General features: G+C 40.1%; 1 protein-coding gene across 2 annotated transcripts in view; it reads left to right on the top strand.

The window, feature by feature from the left end:
- Positions 1-19,312, top strand: part of VWA8 (von Willebrand factor A domain containing 8) — a 389,233-nt gene that overhangs the window by 53,342 nt on the left and 316,579 nt on the right. For both annotated transcript variants that reach the window (XM_014549735.1, XM_005878642.2), the window contains exons 6-9: positions 2,834-2,998; positions 9,684-9,733; positions 10,451-10,559; positions 14,749-14,853. In XM_014549735.1, the coding sequence (XP_014405221.1) occupies positions 2,834-2,998; positions 9,684-9,733; positions 10,451-10,559; positions 14,749-14,853 (429 nt within the window). The remainder of the gene's footprint in view (positions 1-2,833; positions 2,999-9,683; positions 9,734-10,450; positions 10,560-14,748; positions 14,854-19,312) is intronic.

The raw sequence follows: 19,312 nt of genomic DNA, 5'->3' as shown, positions 1-19,312 counted from the left end.
CGCATGACCTATTATATCCAGCAATCCATATGGGGACTGAAAACTTTGCAATGATGACAATTACTGAAGATATGAATCAACTAAAATAGTTGACAGGGACAATTCTTCCATCTTTGAAAATATCTACATCAAATCTGTTTAAATAGATTTTCATCTGCATAATATAACACATTCTGACAAGACCACCAACACCACCAATGTGGTCAGTGTTGTGACGATAAATGTTTAATAACTGAGGGACTTCCTCCCCCCGCCCCCCCCAGTGCACAAATTTTTGTGCACCGGGCTACTAGTTACATAATAATTATTATTTGTCTCTATATAGTTATTTGCCACTTTTAGTAAATTATTTGAAAAAGAATACTTAGATTATTGAATCATTTTAAGTATATTCAGTGTTGTGACGATAAATGTTTAATAACTGAGGGACTTCCTCCCCCCGCCCCCCCCAGTGCACAAATTTTTGTGCACCGGGCTACTAGTTACAAAATAATTATTATTTGTCTCTATATAGTTATTTGCCACTTTTAGTAAATTATTTGAAAAAGAATACTTAGATTATTGAATCATTCTTTTAAGTATATGAGTTACTTCATAATAAGAACTTCAGTATATTATTTGTTCGTGTAGTAGAATTTTGTGCAAAGTTATTGAACATATTACTTTGGATAGGAATTTGGGGTATGGGGTCAAGCAGGTTTTAGTTTACAAGGAGTGCTTATTATTATTAAATGAGAAGGATGTACTACATTTTTTCCAATGTAATCATCAGTATAAATACATAATTTTTATTGGTAAGTATAATTTCTGTATTCATAGAATCTGTCTCATGGGAACTTCACAGAATATAGGCAAGATCTTTTCACAAAACACCACCACGTTAAAAGGATTTGAACACCATAACTGAAGTCCCATATATTTCTAGCTAGATTCAATATACTAAATTAGAATATCTCAAAATGTTAATGATTTCATAGAGGTGATTATAGTAGGATGTTATTATGGAAACAGATACAGTTGGCTTATATAAATTTTATTTATATTCCGATTATAATTTTCAGATAAGTGGAAAATAGAAATATTTAGCTCTCTGAAAATTATACTCTTGGTTTCTCAGACAGGGTTATATCCAGATTCTTGTTTTTGAGTGCATATGACATAGTGTTAGTGTTAGTCCTATTAATTAAATGTAGGGTCATGGTTTTGGTAATGCTAGAAACAATTGTTCATTATGTTTTTTTTATTTTTTTATTTTATTTTTTTAAAATATATATTTTATTGATTTTTCACAGAGAGGAAGGGAGAGGGATAGAGAGTTAGAAACATTGATGAGAGAGAAACATCGATCAGCCGCCTCCTGCACACCCCCTACTGGGGATGTGCCTGCAACCAAGGTACATGCCCTTGACCGGAATCGGACAAGGTACATGCCCTTCAGTCCCCAGGCTGATGCTCTATCCACTGAGCCAAACTAGTTAGGGCTCATTATGTTTTTTAATTATTTCATGCAGTCAATCAGCAGACATTTGTCCTGCTATGTGCTAGAGGAAATAAGTCCTTGGATCCAGCAAGAGAAAATCATGTACAGAAGTCAGTGCACAAATGTATGATGATAGACGCTTGCATAGGACATAGTGGAGGGGTACAAAAGTGGTTCTGATGGAAGGAGGGGATGAGAAAGGGTCCCATTTTAAAGAAGATATTTTTTGTGCTTAGCTTTGAATAATACTTGTGTTTAGGCTGTGCAAAGTGGAAAGAGTGTTCCAAACAAGTGGAGCAGTATTGGTGAAGCAGCATGATGTATCTGGAGAGCCACAGTTGTGAGATGGGCACAAGCACAGAGTCACGGAAGGCGGGCCGAGGGGATGGGTGTGAAGTAGTTGCCAAGACTGGGAGAATCAGACATGAATCTGGCCAGGAAAGGCCTTGAGAGTCATGTTAAGAGTTTCTACACTGTCATGTGGGTCACATTCATATCAACTTTTTAAGCTCCGTGGATTCAACAGAAGAGCACAGTGAAGAGCCATTGATAAAGTCAGGCAGATGTAAGGAATGGCATTTAATAGGTGCCTGCTATGGACCAGTTGCTTTTACATATATAATCACATTTAATTTTCATAAAGCCATAATAATGTTGGTGATATTATTCCCACTTTATAGGTGAGAAAGCTGAGGCTCAGAGAGTGCACTAGAGCCAGGATTTAGAAATCTAAAACCTGCACTGTTTCCAGTCTCTCAACTCCACCATATACTAGTTGCAGGACCAGGGGAAAGTTATATAACTCCTCTGAACAGCAGTTGGTTCACTCATAAAAAGCAATTAAATGCCTGTTTAGATTCTGGTGAATGTTAAATGAGAAAAATTCATGGAAAGTGCTTACCATGTAGTAAGTTTTCAATACATATTAGTTATGACTATTATTCTACCTTGGTAGAAATATACCCATAGACATAATTATCTGTTTAAGGCCCATGGGCAGGCTCTGCTCTCTGGGTCTACCTTTTTACATCCTCTGGTCTTAGCCGGTACGTTGTCCTTACCCTCGTAACTCTGTTACTCTGTGTGACTGCATTGGACTCAGAAACTGACCCACATCTCCTTTGTTCCTCGGTATGTTCACTGCCTCTCCTTTCAACACCAGTCTTCATATTGTGAGCCTTCCCTGGCATCATGATCCTCCTTTCACTTTGCTTCCTTCCTTGGCAGTTTGACTTTGAGAGTTTTCTCAAATAGGTTACTCAGTAGTCAGGGCCCAAATTTCTTAGCCTAGAAGCTCTTCCAGTTGTAATCTGTATTAGTTATGATGTAATTTTTGATCTCATACTCTTTAAGGATCATACCAAAGAAGAACTGGATGCGTGGAAGATTGTTCGAGTTAGTGAAAATTTCCGAGTGATTGCTTTGGGCTTGCCAGTGCCTAGGTACTCTGGGAATCCATTAGACCCCCCTCTTCGTTCTCGATTTCAAGCCAGAGATATTTATTATCTACCCTTCAAGGTAAGTATGAACAGGATAATTTATTTTTTAAATAGTTTTTCTATTCGTAATAAATTCACTTACTATGGAAATGTTACTATGTTTGTAGATGTCCTTCTCACTAGCTAATGGTAAGGAAAAAGGATATAGGGTGAAGAAGTATTACATATGTCTCCTTTACCCCCATTGACTCCTCCCCTGCCAATCCCACCCCCCAGCACATGCCCTCATCCCCCTAGTGTCTGTGGCCATTGGTTATGCTTATATGCATCCATACAAGCCCTTTGGTTGATCTCTTACACTTCCCCCCCACCTTCCCTCTGAGGTTTGACAGTCTGTTCGATGCTTCTCTGTCTCTGGGTCTCTTTTTGCTCATCAGTATATATTGTTCATTATATTCCACAAATGATGAGATCATGTGATATTTATCTTTCTCCAACTAGCTTGTTATGCTTAGCACAATACTCTATATTCATCCATTTTATTGTGAATGGTAAGACTTCTTTCTTTTTTACAGCAGTGTAGTATTCCATTATGTAGATGATGTACTAGAGTTTTTTTAATCCACTCATCTGCTGATGGGACTTAGGCTGTTTCCAAATCTTAGCTATTGTAAATTGTGCTGCTATGAACATAGGGGTAAATGTATCCTTTCTGATTAGTGTTTTTGATCTCTTGGGATATATTCCTCGAAGTGGGATTACTGGGTCAAATGGGAGTTCCATTTTTAATTTTTTGAGGAAACTCCATACTGTCTTCCACAGTGGCTGCACTAGTCTCCATTCCCACCAGCAGTGCATGAGGGTTCCTTTTTCTCCATATCCTCTCCAGCACTTGTCGTTTGTTGATTTGTTAATGATAGCCATTCTGATAGGTGTGAGATGGTACCGCATTGTCATTTTGATTTGCCTCTCTCAAATGATTAGTGACATTGAGCATGTTTCCATATGTCTCTTGGCCTTCTGAATGTCCTCTTTCAAAAAGTGTCTATTTAGATCCTTTGCCCATTTTCTTATTGAATTATCTTCCTTTTGTTAAGTTGTATGAGTTCCCTATAAATTTTGGAGATTAGACCCTTATTGGAGATAACATTGGCAAATATGTTCTCTCATGCAGTGGGCTTTCTTGTTTTGTTGATGGTTTCTTCTGCTGTGCAGAAGCTTTTTATTTTGATGCCGCTTTTTATTTTGATATAGTCCCATTTGTTTATTTTTTTTTTGCCTAGTTTACATTGTCCTAGGAGCTGTATGGGTAAAGATATTGCTACGACATATGTCTGATATTTTGTTGCCTATGGATTCTTCTAAGATTTTTATGGTTTCTCATCTTACATTTAAGTCCTTTATCTATTTTGAGTTTATTTTTGTGTATGGTGTAAGTTGGTGATCTAGTTTCATTTTTTAGCATGTTATCTGTCCAATTTTCCCAACACCATTTATTGAAGAGACTGTCTTGACTCTATTGTATGCTCTTACCTCCTTTGTCAAATATTAATTGAGCGTAATGGTTTGGGTCGATTTCTGGGTTCTCTGTTTGTTCCATTGGTCTATATGTCTGTTCTTGTGCCAGTACCAGGCAATTTTGAGAACAGTGGCTTTGTAATATAGATTAATATCTGTTATTGTTATTCCTCCTACTTTGTTCTTCTTTCTCAGTATTGCTACAGCTATTTGGGGTCTTTTTAAATTCCAAATGAATTTTTGGAGAGTTTGTTCTAGGTCTGTAAAATATGCCATTGGTATTTTAATGGGGATTGCATTGAATCTATAGCTTGCTTTGAGTAGTATGGACTTTTTAATGATGTTGATTCTACCAATTCATGAACACGGTATATTCTTCCATTTGTTTATGTCTTCCTCTATCTCTTTTTTCAGCATCCTGTATTTTTCCGAGTACAGGTCCTTGACCTCCTTGGTTAAATTTATTCCTAGGTATCTTAATTTTTGTATTGCAATGGTAAGTGGGTTGTTTTTTTAGTTTCTCTTTCTGTGAGTTCTTTATTGGTGTATACAAAAGCCATAGATTTCTGGGTGTTAACTTAGTATCCTGCTACATTGCCAAATTCATTTACTAGTTCTATTATTTTTTTGATGGAGTCTTTTGGGTTTTCTATGTACAATATCATGTCATCTGTGAATAATTTTACTCCTTATTTTCCAGTTTGGATGCCATTTATTTCTTCTTCTTGTCTAATCACTATGGCTAGCATTTCTAGTACTATGTTGAACAGGAGTGGTGAAAGTGGGCATCCCTGTCTTGTTCCTGTTCTTAGGGGGAATGGTTTTAGATTTTACCCATTGAGTATGATTTTGGCTGTAGGTTTGTCATATAAGATTTTTATTATGTTGAGGTCTGATACCTCTAGTCCCACTTTGCTGAGAGTTTTTATCTGGAAAGTGTGTTAGATTTTGTCAAATGCCTTTTCTGCATCAATTGATATGATTATGTGATTTTTGTCTCTCAATTTGTTTATGTGATGTATCAGTTTATTGATTTGCGGATATTGTACCAGCCTTGCATCCCCAGAATAAATTCCACTTGGTCATGGTGTATGATCTTTCTAATGTAATGCTGGATCTGATTTGCTAGAATTTTGTTAACGATTTTAGCATCTATGTTCATCAGGAATATCGGCCTGTAATTCTCTTTCTTTGTAGTGTCATTATCTGGTTTTGGAATTAGGGTAATGCTGGCTTCATAGAAAGAGATTGAAAGTGTTCCTTCCTCTTGAATTTTTTGGAATAGTCTGAGAAGGGTAGGTTTTAGTTCTTTGAATATTTGGTAAAACTGCCCTGTGAAGCCATCTGGCCCCGGGCTTTAGTTTGCTGAAGGTTTTTTGATGACTGCTTCAATTTCCTCCTTAGTTATCAACCTGTTGAGATTTTATGATTCTTCTTGATTGAGTTTTGGAAGGTCATATTTTTCTAGGACTTTGTCCATTTCCTCTAGGTCAGTGGTCAGCAAACTGCGGCTCGCGAGCCACATGCGGCTCTTTGACCCCATGAGTGTCGCTCTTCCACAAAATACTGACTTCTGCGCACGGGCCACGAAGTTTCAATCGCACTGTATGTGCGTGCCCGCACTTGGTATTTTGTGGAAGAGCGACACTCATGGGGTCAAAGAGCCGCATGTGGCTTGCTTGCCGCAGTTTGCCGACCACTGCTCTAGGTTGTTTAGTTTGTTGCAATAGAGTTATTCATAGTATTTTTTTACAATCTTTTTTTATTTCTGTGAGGTCTATTGTTATTTCGCCTCTTTCATTTCTGATTTTGTTTATTTGGGTCCTCCCTCTTTGCTTCTTGATGAGCCTGGTTAGAGGTTCATCAATCTTGTTTATCCTTTTAAAGAACCAGCTCTTGGTTTCATTGATCTTTTATATTGTTTTTTTTTTTTTTTGGTCTCTATTTTATTTATTTCTTCTCTGATCTTTATTAACTCCTTCCTTCTGCTCAATGTGGGCTTTTCTTCTTGCTCTCTTTCTAATTCTTTAGGTTGTAGAGTTAGATAATTTATTACCAGTTTTTCTTGTTTTTTTGATGTATGCCTGTATTGCTCTGAACTTCCCTCTCAGGACTGCTTTCATTGTGTCCCGTAGATTTTGGAATGCTGCGTTTTCATTGTCATTTGTTTCCAGGATGTTTTTTATTTTTTCTTTGATCTCTTTGGTAACTCAATCATTGTTTAATAACATGCTATTTAACCTCCAAGTGTTTGAATTTTTTTTTATTGTTTTTATTTTAGTTTATTTTTAATAATATGCCATTGTGATCTGAGAAGATGCTTGATAAGATTTTGAATCTTCTTGAATTTGAAGAGACTTTGCCTGTGTCCCAATATGTGGTCTATCTTTGAAATGTCCCATGTGCACTTGAGAAGAATGTATATTCTATAGCTTTGTGGTAATTAAGTTCATCTGATCTAGTGAGTCATTTAGGATAGCTGTTTCTTTGCTGATTTTTTGTCTAGAGGATTTATCCAGTGATGTCAACGGGGTATTAAAGTCCCCTGCTATGATTGTATTGCTGTCGATCTCTCCTTTGATATCTTCCAGAAGTTTTTTATGTATTTGGGTGCTCCTGCATTGGGTGCATATATGTTTACCAGAGTTATATTCTCTTGTTTTATTAATCCTTTTAGTATTATGAAGTGGCCTTCCTTATCTGTTGTTATGACCTTCACCGTGAAGTCTATTTTGTCAGATAAAAGTATTGCTACCCTAGCTTTTTTTTCATTTCCATTTGCCTGAAAAAATATTTTTCCATCCCTTCACTTTCAGTCTGTGTGATTCCCGTGGTTTTAGTAGGGTCTCTTATAGACAGCATGTATGTGAATCATGTTTTCTTATCCATTTAGCCACCTGATGTGTTTTGATTGGAGCATTTAATCCATTATGTTTAAGGTTATTATTGATAGGTAGTTGTTTGTAGCCCTTTTTATTCTTTATGCCTGTGTTCCTTCTTCTCTTTCTATTTTTTCTTTTTACAACAGTACCTTTAGGATTTCTTGCATTGCTGGCTTCATAGTGATATGAAGCCTTAGCCTTTTTTTTTGTCTGCGAAGCTCCTGATTTCCCCTTCAATTTTAAACGATAGCTTGCTCTATAGATTATTCTTGGATTCAGTCCCTTGCTTTTCATAACTTTGTATACTTCATTCCATTCCCTTCTGGCCTGATTTCTGTTGAGAAATCATTTGATAATTTAATGGGAGATTTTTTGTAGGTTACTCTCTGTCTCTCTCTTGAAGCCTTTAAGATTCTCTTTGTCATTAACATTTGCCATTGTAATTACGACGTATCTTGGTGTGGGTCTTTTTGGTTTCATCTAATGTGGGACTCTCTACGCTTATGTGACTTTTTTCTTCCCCAAATCAGGGAAGTTTTTTGTTATTTCTTCATATTGTTTTTCTAAACCTTGCTCCTCCTCTTGTCCTTTTGGCACCCCTATTATATGTATGTTACTTGGTTTCATGTTGTCCAAAAGCTCCCTTAAGCTCTCCTCCTGCTTTCTAATTTTTTTCTCCAATTGCTGTTCAGATTGGGTGTGTTTTCTGCCCTGTCTTCTAACTCCACTTCTTCTAATGTAGTGGTGAAACCTTCCATTGTGTTTTTTTATTGTAGCTATTTCATTCTTAATTTCCTGTTGATTCTTACATTAGTTTTTGATTTTCTTATCCAGCTGGTTTAGGAACTGCATGATCCTTACTCGGAATTCTTTTTCTGACATATTGCACGCCTCCGTTTCATTTAGTTCCGGTGGTGGCAATTCCTCCTTTTCTTTCCTTTGAGGGTTTCTTTGTCTCCCCATTTTTGCTCTCTCTTTCTGGCCCTGGGTTTCCTACTTGGGGTCTGAGGTGTTGAAGCCCCTAGCGGTTCAGTGATCTGGGACTCACTAGACCAGAGGCTGGGTCTGCCTTTTGTTTCACCCCTTTATTGTCTCTGCTCTGAGTCCCCCCTCACACACCCCTGTTTCTCCCCCAGTTCTGGTTTCTCAGTTGTCCACTTCAGATTTTCAGGTCGGTAGGGGTGCATGCACAGTTCCTCTGGTGTGCGACTCCCTGTGAGGGCCCAGAGCCCTCTGGCATGCAATTCACTGTGTGGCCTTGGCACCCAAGGTAAGATGGTGCCCTAGGTCCCTCTGGCAGCGCACATGCAGTGTGGTTCTGTGACCTGTGGTTGGGCACACCAGGTAGCACCAGCAGCTCTGACTTGGGCTGGGGGTAGGGCCTGCGCCAGGTGACAGTTCTGTCTGTGCCAGAAGGCGGAGCCTGCCCGAATACTCTGACTGAGCCAGTGGGCAGACCCTGCAGTGTACTTGTTAGTAGGGGTGGGTACTCTGAGTCTCATTAGGCGGTCCAGGTGCCGAGTTGTACAGATCCTGTGGCTGAAGTGGCGGCCTTAGCAGGAAGGAGCATACTCCGGGGCTCACAGGAGGCTGTGGCCAGGGAGGCTGGAGTCCTGGAGGCTGTGTGTCTATAGTTGAGGTAGCAGGTCTTTGGCCAGAGTGGTACAGGGTCCCGGATGGTGTCTTTGGCCAGTCTGGGTGGTGGTGAGACTGGGCTTCTAGTCATGGCAGCTCTCCCCTTCAAGATTGCGTGGTTTCTGTTCCAGAGCCAGCCTCCCCTGAAGTGCTTGCAGTGGTATCAGGGGCTCCCCATCTAGGAGATCTCAATCTGCCCGCCCTTGCAGGATCTAACTGTCCCTCACTCACACACACACCACACATCCATATACTACCTTTTCACTCCCTCACTCACACTCTCTCCCTCACTGCTATCCTGCCAGCTGCCATCTTAACACTCCTCCTTTATTTTATTTTATTTTATTTTATTATTTTATTTTTTTTAGAGAGTGGTCGGGGGAGAGAGAGAGAAGCATGGATAGGAAAGAGACACATCAATTGGTTGCCTCCCACATACACCCTGACTGGGCAGGGAACTAACCTGCAACCCTGGTACATGCCCTTGACCTGGAATCAAACCTGTGGCCCTTTGGTCTGCAGACTGATGCTCTAACCACTGAGCAATGTGGACTAGAGCTCTGATTTTTTAAGGTTACTTTTTTTAGAAAATGAAATGTATCAGTAAATTATTTTTTGCTCTTAATTACTTAGTGTCTGATTAATTCAAAGGTTGGATTGTTTAGAAAACATTTGTATTTAATCTATTATATTCCTTATTAATTGTTTTGATGTTTCTATGTATTTTAGGACCAACTTCAACTGTTATATTCTGTTGGATCCAATGTTTCTGCTGAAAAGTAAGTCAGCTATACATTTATATATTTTTATGTAAATATCTGGACACTTAACATTGAATTTGTATTGCCCATTGATTGATTCCTTCATTCATTTGACAACAATTCTTTGAAGAATTTTTTAGTAGTTGTGGTAAGTGCTTATGATAAAAATAACAAAGAAGATGATAAGATAAAAATTATGGTAAAGACATGATATTTGATGGTAAGAAACTCATCATCTAGAAGAGGCTAAAGATAATTCGAATATTTAACATAGTTTAACACAGTATAATAAGGTAATACTTTCAAATTGTAGTTGAGAGTTTCTATGGACTTCATAAGGCATTGGTATTTGAGATGGGTCCTAAAGAATGAGTAGGCTTTGCCAGATAGATAATGGAATTAAGAAATTCCAAGAATATTTTTAAAAGCATGGGATATGAGAGTATGTCTCATTTTTGAGGCTATAAAAAGCTGCTGGTGTCTCAAGATAGGTTTAGATTGAGATTGTGATGTGAGGCTGCCAGGTTATGAAAAACAACATATTTTGATGGATGTCAGAAACAGATCTGTTATCTAGTCATCTTCTGAGTTTTAAATGGAATATTTTAATGTGGAGCTCTTGTTCCTTAATAATTTAATAGTAGATATCATTTTCTTAAATTTAACATATTTGTGCACGTTATATATGAAAACTATTAGAATAAATTTTTAATACCATTTATCTTTTTCCCCTAGAGTTTCTCAGCTTTTGTCCTTTGCTACCACACTCTGTTCCCAAGAATCTTCTACTCTAGGACTTCCAGATTTTCCTTTAGATAGTTTACCAGCTGCAGTTCAAATCCTGGTATGTATAGAATAAATTAATGACTGGTGTACCCAAATGTGGCAAAGAATTTAAAAGTTCATCCTTGGATATTCATTACTTCAGTCTGCTTGACATATTCTTTTTAAATATTGTCAGAACTGAGATTAATTTATTGTGCAGTGCAGCAGACTGGACAGAGACCAATGGTATGTTCTGAGCCCTTAAAGAGCTTACAGTCTTAAAGGGGGGAAGGTAGAGATGCAACTCAAGTGAAAATTCCACAGAGAGAAAGACTTTAGCCTGATCACACAGAGGTATGCTCTAGTGTATGTTGTGACTCAGACTTGCCTCTACCTGATGTGAGGGAGCTGGGGCTTTCACATTCTAGCACTATCAGTCATTGGTAAATGGCCGTCCCAGAGTACACAAGTTCCCAGGCACTAGCTAATCTCTCAGCCTTGAGCAAAGCTGGCTCTAGGAGCTCAAGGGACATCTTCAAAAGACGGAGGGAGACCTATAACAACTGGCTGCTTGAAGGGAAAGCTGGATGCACAGAAAAGATAAGGACAGATCTGGGGGGATTTGGTGGAGCACTGACATTGTCCACCACAGTATCACAAAAGTCATGACAGTACTATCTGGAGGGTGGAAAGGCCCTCCAGGTAGAGGGGACAGCACTTACAAGGGTGTTGAATCATAAAAGGGCCTGGTATGTTTGGAGAATAAGTTGTGTCACTAGAGCAAGCCTATGTAGTGAAGAGAGGGATTAGAACCTTAGAGTGAAGTGCTTTACATGGTGAGTAAAGTTGTCTGGATTTTATTATGTGGAAGAAGTGGCCCATCAAACATTATTAAGTAGGTCAGGTGTGTAGCAAGCAGATATACAGGGGTGAGCAAAAGTACATTTACAGGTTGGAGGAAGATACCTCTGTTTGCAGGAGGAGGGATGGGGAGAGCCTGGATGCACAGGGAGCATATAGACTGTTAAAATAGTGAGAGACTCTGCCAAGGAGCCTAATTCGAGGTAGTGGGAACACCACTTAGATGAGACATTTTAATTTGATTTATTTTTATCTTTTTTAAAAGTTTATTTTAATTCTTGACACTATTATAGATGACCCCATTTTTCTTCCACTTTGCCCATCTCCACCCAGCTTTCACCCCCCCTTCCTTCTGGTCATCACCTTACTGTTGTCTATGTCTATCAGTTATACATATATGTTCTTTGGCTAATCTCTTCATCTACTTTTATCCAGTCTCCCTCCTCCCTTCCCTCTAACAGCTGTCAGTCTGTTCCTCATATCCATGCTACTGTTTTTGTTCGTCAGTTTATTTTGTTTATTAGATACCACATATAAGTGAGATCATATGGTATTTGCCTTTCTCTGACTGGCTTATTCCAATTAGCATAATAATCTCCAGGTCCATCCATGCTGTCACAAAAGGAAAGATTTCTTTATATTTTACGGCTGAGTAGTATTCCATTGTGTAAATGTACCACCACTTTTTTTATCCCCCCATTTATTGATGGGCACTTGGCCTATTTCCAGATCCACTTATCTACTGATGAGCACTTGGCCTGTTTGCAGATTTGGCTATCCTATATAATAAAAGGGTAATATGCAAATTGACCCTAACAGCGGAATGACTGGGAACGACTGGTCGCTATGATGCGCACTGACCACCAGGGGTCAGATGCTCAACACAGGAGCTGCCACCTGGTGGTCAGTGCTCTCCCACAGGGGGAGTTCCACTCAGCCACAAGCCAAGCTGACAGTTGCGAGCGCAGCAGCAGTGGCGGGAGTCTCTCCTGCCTCCTTGGCAGTGCTCAAGATATCTGACTGCGGCTCCCTATGGGGAGCAGGCCTAAGCCATCAGTTGGACATCCCCTGAGGGCTCCTAAGCTGCCAAAGGGATGTCTGACTGGCAGCTTAGGCCCGATCCCCTGGGGAGGGGGCCTAAGCCAGCAGGTGGACATTCCCTGAGGGGTCTCAGACTGCAAGAGGGCGCAGGCCAGGCTGAGGTACCCTTCCCCTCCCCCCGCCCCCCCGAGAGCAGGAATTTTCGTGCACCAGGCCTCTAGTTGTAAATAATGCTGCTATGAACATGGGGGTGCAGATATTCTTTTGAATTGGTGTTTTGGGATTCTTAGGATATATTCTCAGAAGTGGTATCACTAGGTCAAAAGGCACTTCCATTTTTAATTTTTTTGAGGAAACGCCATACTATTTTCCACAATGGCTGCACTAGTTTGCATTCCCACCAATAGTGCATGCGTCCCTTTTCACCACATCCTTGCCAGCACTTGTTTGTTGATTTATTGATGGTAGCCATTCTGACAGGTGCGAAGTGATAGCTTATTGTGGTTTTAATTTGCATCCTAGGGCAAGGGAAACAAAGGAAAAAATAAAGAAATGGGATTACATCAACCTAAAAAGCTTCTGCACAGCAAAAGAAACCAACAAAATGAAAAGGGAGCCCACTGAATGGAAGAACATATTTGACAATGATACATCTGATAAAGGGTTAATTTCCAAAATATATAAAAGACTCATACAACTCAATACCAGGAAGACAAACAATCCAATTAAAAAATGGGCAATAGCCGTGACTGGTTTGGCTCAGTGGATAGAGTGTCGGGCTGCGGACGCAAGGGCCCCGGGGTCGATTCCGGTCAAGGGCATGTCCCTCAGTTGCGGGCACATCCTCAGGGGGGGATGTGCAGGAGGCAGCTGATCGATGTTTCTAACTCTCTATCCCTCTCCCTTCCTCTCAGTAAAAAATCAATAAAAATATGTTTTTTAAAAAATGGGCAATAGACCTGAATAGACACTGCTCCAAAAGAGGACATACAGATGGCCAATAGATATGGAAAGATGCTCAATGTCACTAATCAGAGAGAATTAAAGTCACAATGAGATATCACCTAGATGAGACATTTTTAAAACTTATGTTGCAATTTATTTTGTATTTCCTGAGAGTTGGTGAGTTAGGTTTCCCAGGTATTGCTCACATTGTTCTATACATCTAGAACAGTTTTTCTTATCCTTTTTATTATGTCTTTTACTTTTCATTCTTTTTGTTTTTGCTCAGAACTTTTTACTTGGACAATTCTTAAATCTAAAAAGGGTTAAAAAATATTAAAATGAACATCTCTAATTCCTTCAAATAAAATCATCAATTGTTAACATATTGCCACATTTGCTTGCTCTCTGATTTTTTTTTTTTTTTCTGGACCATTTGAAAGTACACAACAGTTAACATCCTTTTTTTTTTTTTTTTAAAGCGTCCCAACTTCGTCTCTTTTACAGACCCAGCTAGGCCCTTTTTTTGTTTGTTTTTTGTGAGTTTTCTTTTTTCTTTTTTCTTTTTAAATATATTTTATTGATTTTTTACAGAGAGGAAGGGAGAGGGATAGAGAGTTAGAAACATCGATCAGCTGCCTCCTGCACACCCCCTACTGGGGATGTGCCCACAACCGAGGTACATGCCCTTGACTGTAATCGAACCTGGGACCCTTCAGTCTGCAGGCCAATGCTCTATCCACTGAGCCAAACCGGTTAGGGCCACAACAGTTAACATTTTTAATACTTCAGTATGCAACTTCTCAGAATTAGGACATTCTCTTACATAACCAAACACCATTATCATATTAACAATAATTCTATATCATCTAATAGAGGGTCTATACTAAGTTTTCTCTAATTGTCTCTGTTAATAGACTTTTAAAAGTAAGGTGAACTGAATTGAGAAAGCAATTTATAACTTTGAAGCTAGGTGAATGTGGATGAGATTAATTAAGATTAGGAATAAAGATAGAGGAGAAGGGAATTTGGGACAAGTAGGGTAGGTAGATGTGTTCAGACATGTAGTTTCAGACATGCTGAATGGGGGACAATGGGATATTCATATAGTCACGTCTAGTGTGCAATTGAGAGTTCAAGTCTAGAGTTCAAGAAAGGTCAGGACTAGGGATATAAACAAGGAAGTCATCAACACATAAATGGTAGCTGAAAGATGGGTATGGGAGAGCTTACCAAAGGAAAGGGAGTGGAACAGGAAGAAAAGAGGAAATACTGAATATTTGCTCATGTAGACTTTTGGGAAATATGAGTACCATATTGGTTATTGTTTATAAGGTAATTTTAATATCATATGTACATTTCAGATAATTTTTCAAATTTATTTTAGATGTTCCTCACTCATACATGTTTTTGCTCCTAAATAGAATTCCTTTCCTATGATGTCAATCAAACATGCAATCCACTGGCTTTACCCGTACACTATTTTACTAGGACAGGAAGGGAAGATGGCTGTGGAAGATGTTTTAAAAGTAAGTATCTTCTCCCTTTCCCTTTCCCTTTCCTTTTCCCTTCCCCTTTCTCTTTTCCTTATCCTTCGCCTACCCCACCCACTCCCCCTTCCCTTCCCTTCCCTTCTCTTTTCTACCCTCTTCCCATCTCTTCCGTTCTCCTTTCCTACTTTTCTGTCTCTTCCTTTCCCTTTTCTTACTTTGTAGGCATAGGGGTATTGGCATGCCAAAGATGGGGGCAGCAAGCATTTAGGTGGCTGGTGTGGTTGGGAAATTGGTTATACAGAGTAAATATGTAAATCAATTGAACAAATAAGTGAATATATTGAGGAGAATAAGATCTGCATTTTTCACTGTTGGAGCAGGAATTTATAAACAGAAAGGGAGGATGAAAGAACCCTCAGATATTATACTGGAATTGGAGAAATTAGTATGAACTCATTTTTTTAGTTTTTGTTTCTCTCTCTCTCTCTCTCTCTCTCTTTTTGTCTAAAGTTTTACATATATCTCCTTTTTTCCTGCTTGACCCCACTTCCCCAGCCATTCCCACCCCAGGCAAGCCCCACTGCCCCAGTGTCTGTGTCCATTGGTTATGCTAATATGCATGCATACAAGTCCTTTGGTTGCTCTCTAACCGCCCCCTCCCCTGCCATTTATCTCTGGATCTATTCTTGTTCATCAAATTATGTTGATCATTATATCCCACATTTGAGTGAGATCATGTGATATTTATCTTTCTCCGACTGGCTTATTTCACTTAGCATAATGCTCTCCAGTTCCATCCATGTTGTTGTAAATGGTAAAAGTTCCTTCATTTTTATAGCAGCGTAGTATTCTGTTGTGTACTTAGATGTACCACAGTTTTTGAATCCACTCATCTGACAATGGGCACTTAGGCTGTTTCCAAATCTTAGCTATTGTAAATTGTGCTGCTATGAACTTAGGGGTGCATATATCCTTTCTGATTGGTGTTTCTTATTTCTTGGGATATATTCCTAGGAGTGGGATTACTGGGTCAAATGGGGGTTCCATTTTTGGGAGGAAAGCTTTTGAAGGAGAAGGAATAATCAGTGTAAAAGCCCTGAGGCAGGAGCACTCCTAGGGTATCTTATGAATAGCAAAGGACAGTGTGAGGGGGGCAGGGTGAGGGAAGAAGAGGTGAGGAGGACATGAGGTCACTAGGTAAAGGATGTTAGATCATGTGGGGCTTTATAGGTTATTGCCTTCAGTTTGAATGAGATAGAATCTATATATATAAAAGGCTAATATGCTAAGTGTCCGACCATCCGACTGGTCGCTATGATGCGCACTGATCACCAGGGGCCAGATGCTCAACGCAGGAGCTGCCTTGACGCACACTGGCCATTTACAAAGAAATGGCACCGCGGACCTGGTGCCGGCAAAGCCACCCTTGGCTTCCCCCAAGTGGGACACAGGCCCCTCTACCACCTCAGAGTGACAAGAGGGGTCCCAGACTGCAAGAGGGCATAGGTCGGGCTAAGAGAACCCCCCCGCCCCATGCATGAATTTCATTCACCAGGCCTCTAGTTTAATAATAAATGGCACCGCGGACCTGGCGTCCACAAAGCAACTCTTGGCTTCCCCCAAGTGGGACACAGGTTCCACCACCACCCCGGAGTGACACCTTACCAAATCACAGCTGATGCTACTGAGACCCCATGGCGCAAAATGCGGCCCACAGCCCAGCCCAGAAACGGCTGTGGGCGCCGGGTAATGACGTCACATAGCAACACCCAGCTTCCTCTCCCTAGCAACTAGCCTCCTTGGAGTTTATTCAGCCCAGGAACATGACTTGCTTTATAGCCAGGTGGACACATTTTACACTTTAACCAAATGTCTGTGAAGTGTTTTCCCATGCCCCATCTCATTTGATCCTCACAGAAGTCCTAGAGTAGGTAGATAGGAGACTCAGTGGAATCCTATTTTCTTTTCATTAGCCAGAAAATGGAGATTTAGAAAACTTAGAAACTTGACCTGACTGAAAAGAAGTAAGAAATGGTGGACCTTGAAAATGACTTCAGGTTGAATTTGGTTGACACTTCTATTATAGAAAAAGGGAAGATAGTGATATTAAAATATTTCTTCTAATTAATTTCCTTTCATTGTCCATGAATCCATGCACCAGGCACTAGTGTCATTATAAGATTTTGAGCATAGGAAGCTCTTAAACTGAACCTCTTAACAGGCTCACTCAGGTTACTAAAAAGTGAGTAGACTGTGGAGAATTAGGGTGAAAGTAGGGAAAAAACAGTTGGTAGGTTGTTGTGGTAATCTAGTTAAGAGAGTGTGGCTTTGACCAGCTTTGAGCTTGGTAAGAAGTGGTTGCTTTTGGGTCATATTTTGAAGATAGAATGTGATATGCTGAAGAATTGGAAGTAGGGTTGAGACAAAGAGTTAAGGATAATTTCAAGCTTTTTGGACTGAGCACTTGGAATGATGAAGTTGGAGATAGAGAACATGGGAGGAAGATCAAGACCTGAGTCTTGTGTTTATTGAATTTAAAATGCAAGTGGAAATGTCAGGGGGCAGTTGCATATACAAATCAGGAGTTTAAGAGAGTAGTCTGCGTTTCTAGTAGAGAGAAAAGTGGGAGTCAAACTGGATAAGATTATTTACAAAGTGAACATAGGTAAAAAATATAAAAGATCCACTCTTAAAGTAACCTAACATGTACTGCTCAGGTAGTGAAGAAGGACCTGCAAGAGAGACTGAGAAGGAGGAAACAGTAAAATAAGAAAAGTAATTTATTTAATTTGGTAAATAGGATATTATTGGTTGACTTACCAGGAGCAGTGCAAATAGAGTGGTGGGATTGTAAGCCATAAATTAGTGGGCCAAATAGTAACTCAGAGATGAGGAAGCTGAAACAGTGATTATTTACTTACTTGTAAAACAAGTTTGATGGTGAGCAGAAACAAATAGGTGGTGGGTCACTCAAGGATGATGTAGAATTAAGAAATGGCTTTTTGTTTGTTTCTTGGAATGGGGAGACAAATGACTTCATAGGAAAAAGGGACAAAATCTGTGGAGAGCATGGAAAATACTTATAGAAATATGGTCTGGGGGAGGCAGGAAAGGACATTTCCAGAGCATCATTGTACCCTGATTTGGAATAGTGGAAAACATATTTTGTACCTAGCAACTGGAATGATCATAAACTGAGATGGAGAAAGTAGACTTCTACTGATTTTCCATCAACTCATAATGAAAGGAGAAGTCCTTTTTACTGAGACAGTGGGAAAGAATTAAGCATTGATGAAAATGTAGATGATTTTGAGGATGAAGGAAAAATAATTTAATTTGTTTATTCATTTAACAAATCTTTCCTGACCATTGACTATGTTCTTTGTGTCTGATTCTAGGTTCTGGAGATTTAGAGTGAACCAAATAGATACATTTTGATATTGCTCTAATAGGGTTAATATTCTTGTGAAGTGTGAAGGTGTATGTGCCTGAAGGCTCTGATGTGGATGGCAGAAGCAACTAGATTACCTGCTGAGACAGGGAAGAATGAGTTCAGATAGACTCCTAAGGAGAAAAGTAATGGTTTATATCAGTTGCTAAAGGGCTTTGGGAAGAGCTCAGCAGAGACTGGAGGCTACATCATATTTATTCAGTAGCCAGACAATATGGTATGGTGATTTTCTCTGTTAGTGCTCAAAAGCTTAGAAAAGGGTATCTACACTAATAAAAGAGAAACATGGTAATTGGCGTACGACCGCTACCCTTTTCATTGGCTAATCAGTGAGTATATGCAAATTAACTGTCAGCCAAGATGGCAGCCAGCAGCCAGGCACTGAAGCGAGCAGGGAGGCTTGCTTGCTGCAGACTCCAACGTTCCCCGCCTCAGTTGCCCGCCTCTCAGTTGCAACTCTAAGCAACTATATACTATGTTGCAAATAAGAAGCTAAACAAAACCCCAGAAAAGGGCTTCCATTCAGCCGGGCTCGGACCGCAACATTGTATCTATGTTTTCAGCAGCGAGGCCTCAGAGCTAAAGCTGGCCCAGAAAAAAAAAAAAAAAAAGAGAAGAAAACAAGGAGCGGTTGGAAGCTTTAGTCACTCGCCAGCCGGAAAACAGCCCTCAGCCCCTCACCCAGACTGGCCAGGCACCCCAGTGGGGACCCCCACCCTGATCCAGGACACCCTTCAGGGCAAACCAGCCAGCCCCTACCCATGCACCAGGCCTCTATCCTATATAGTAAAAGGGTAATATGCCTCCCAGCACCGGGATCAGCGGAGCAGCGAGGCTCCCGGCACCGGGATCAGCATGACAGGGGGCAGCGCCCAAACCCCCTGATCGCCCTGTGGCTCTGTGAGTGACAGGGGGCGGGGCCACAACCTCCCTATCCGCCCTACTCTGTTCGTGACAGGGGAAGGCACCCCAACCCCCTGATCAGCCCTCCTCTGTGCCTGATAGGGGGGAGCTCCCCAATCCCCTGATTGCCCTGCGCCTCTG

The sequence above is a fragment of the Myotis brandtii genome, unplaced genomic scaffold (assembly GCF_000412655.1).
Source record: "Myotis brandtii unplaced genomic scaffold, ASM41265v1 scaffold569, whole genome shotgun sequence".
Classification (NCBI taxonomy): Eukaryota; Metazoa; Chordata; class Mammalia; order Chiroptera; family Vespertilionidae; genus Myotis; species Myotis brandtii.
Note: the sequence above shows the minus strand (reverse complement) of the source record. Positions and strands in the feature narration are given on the sequence as shown.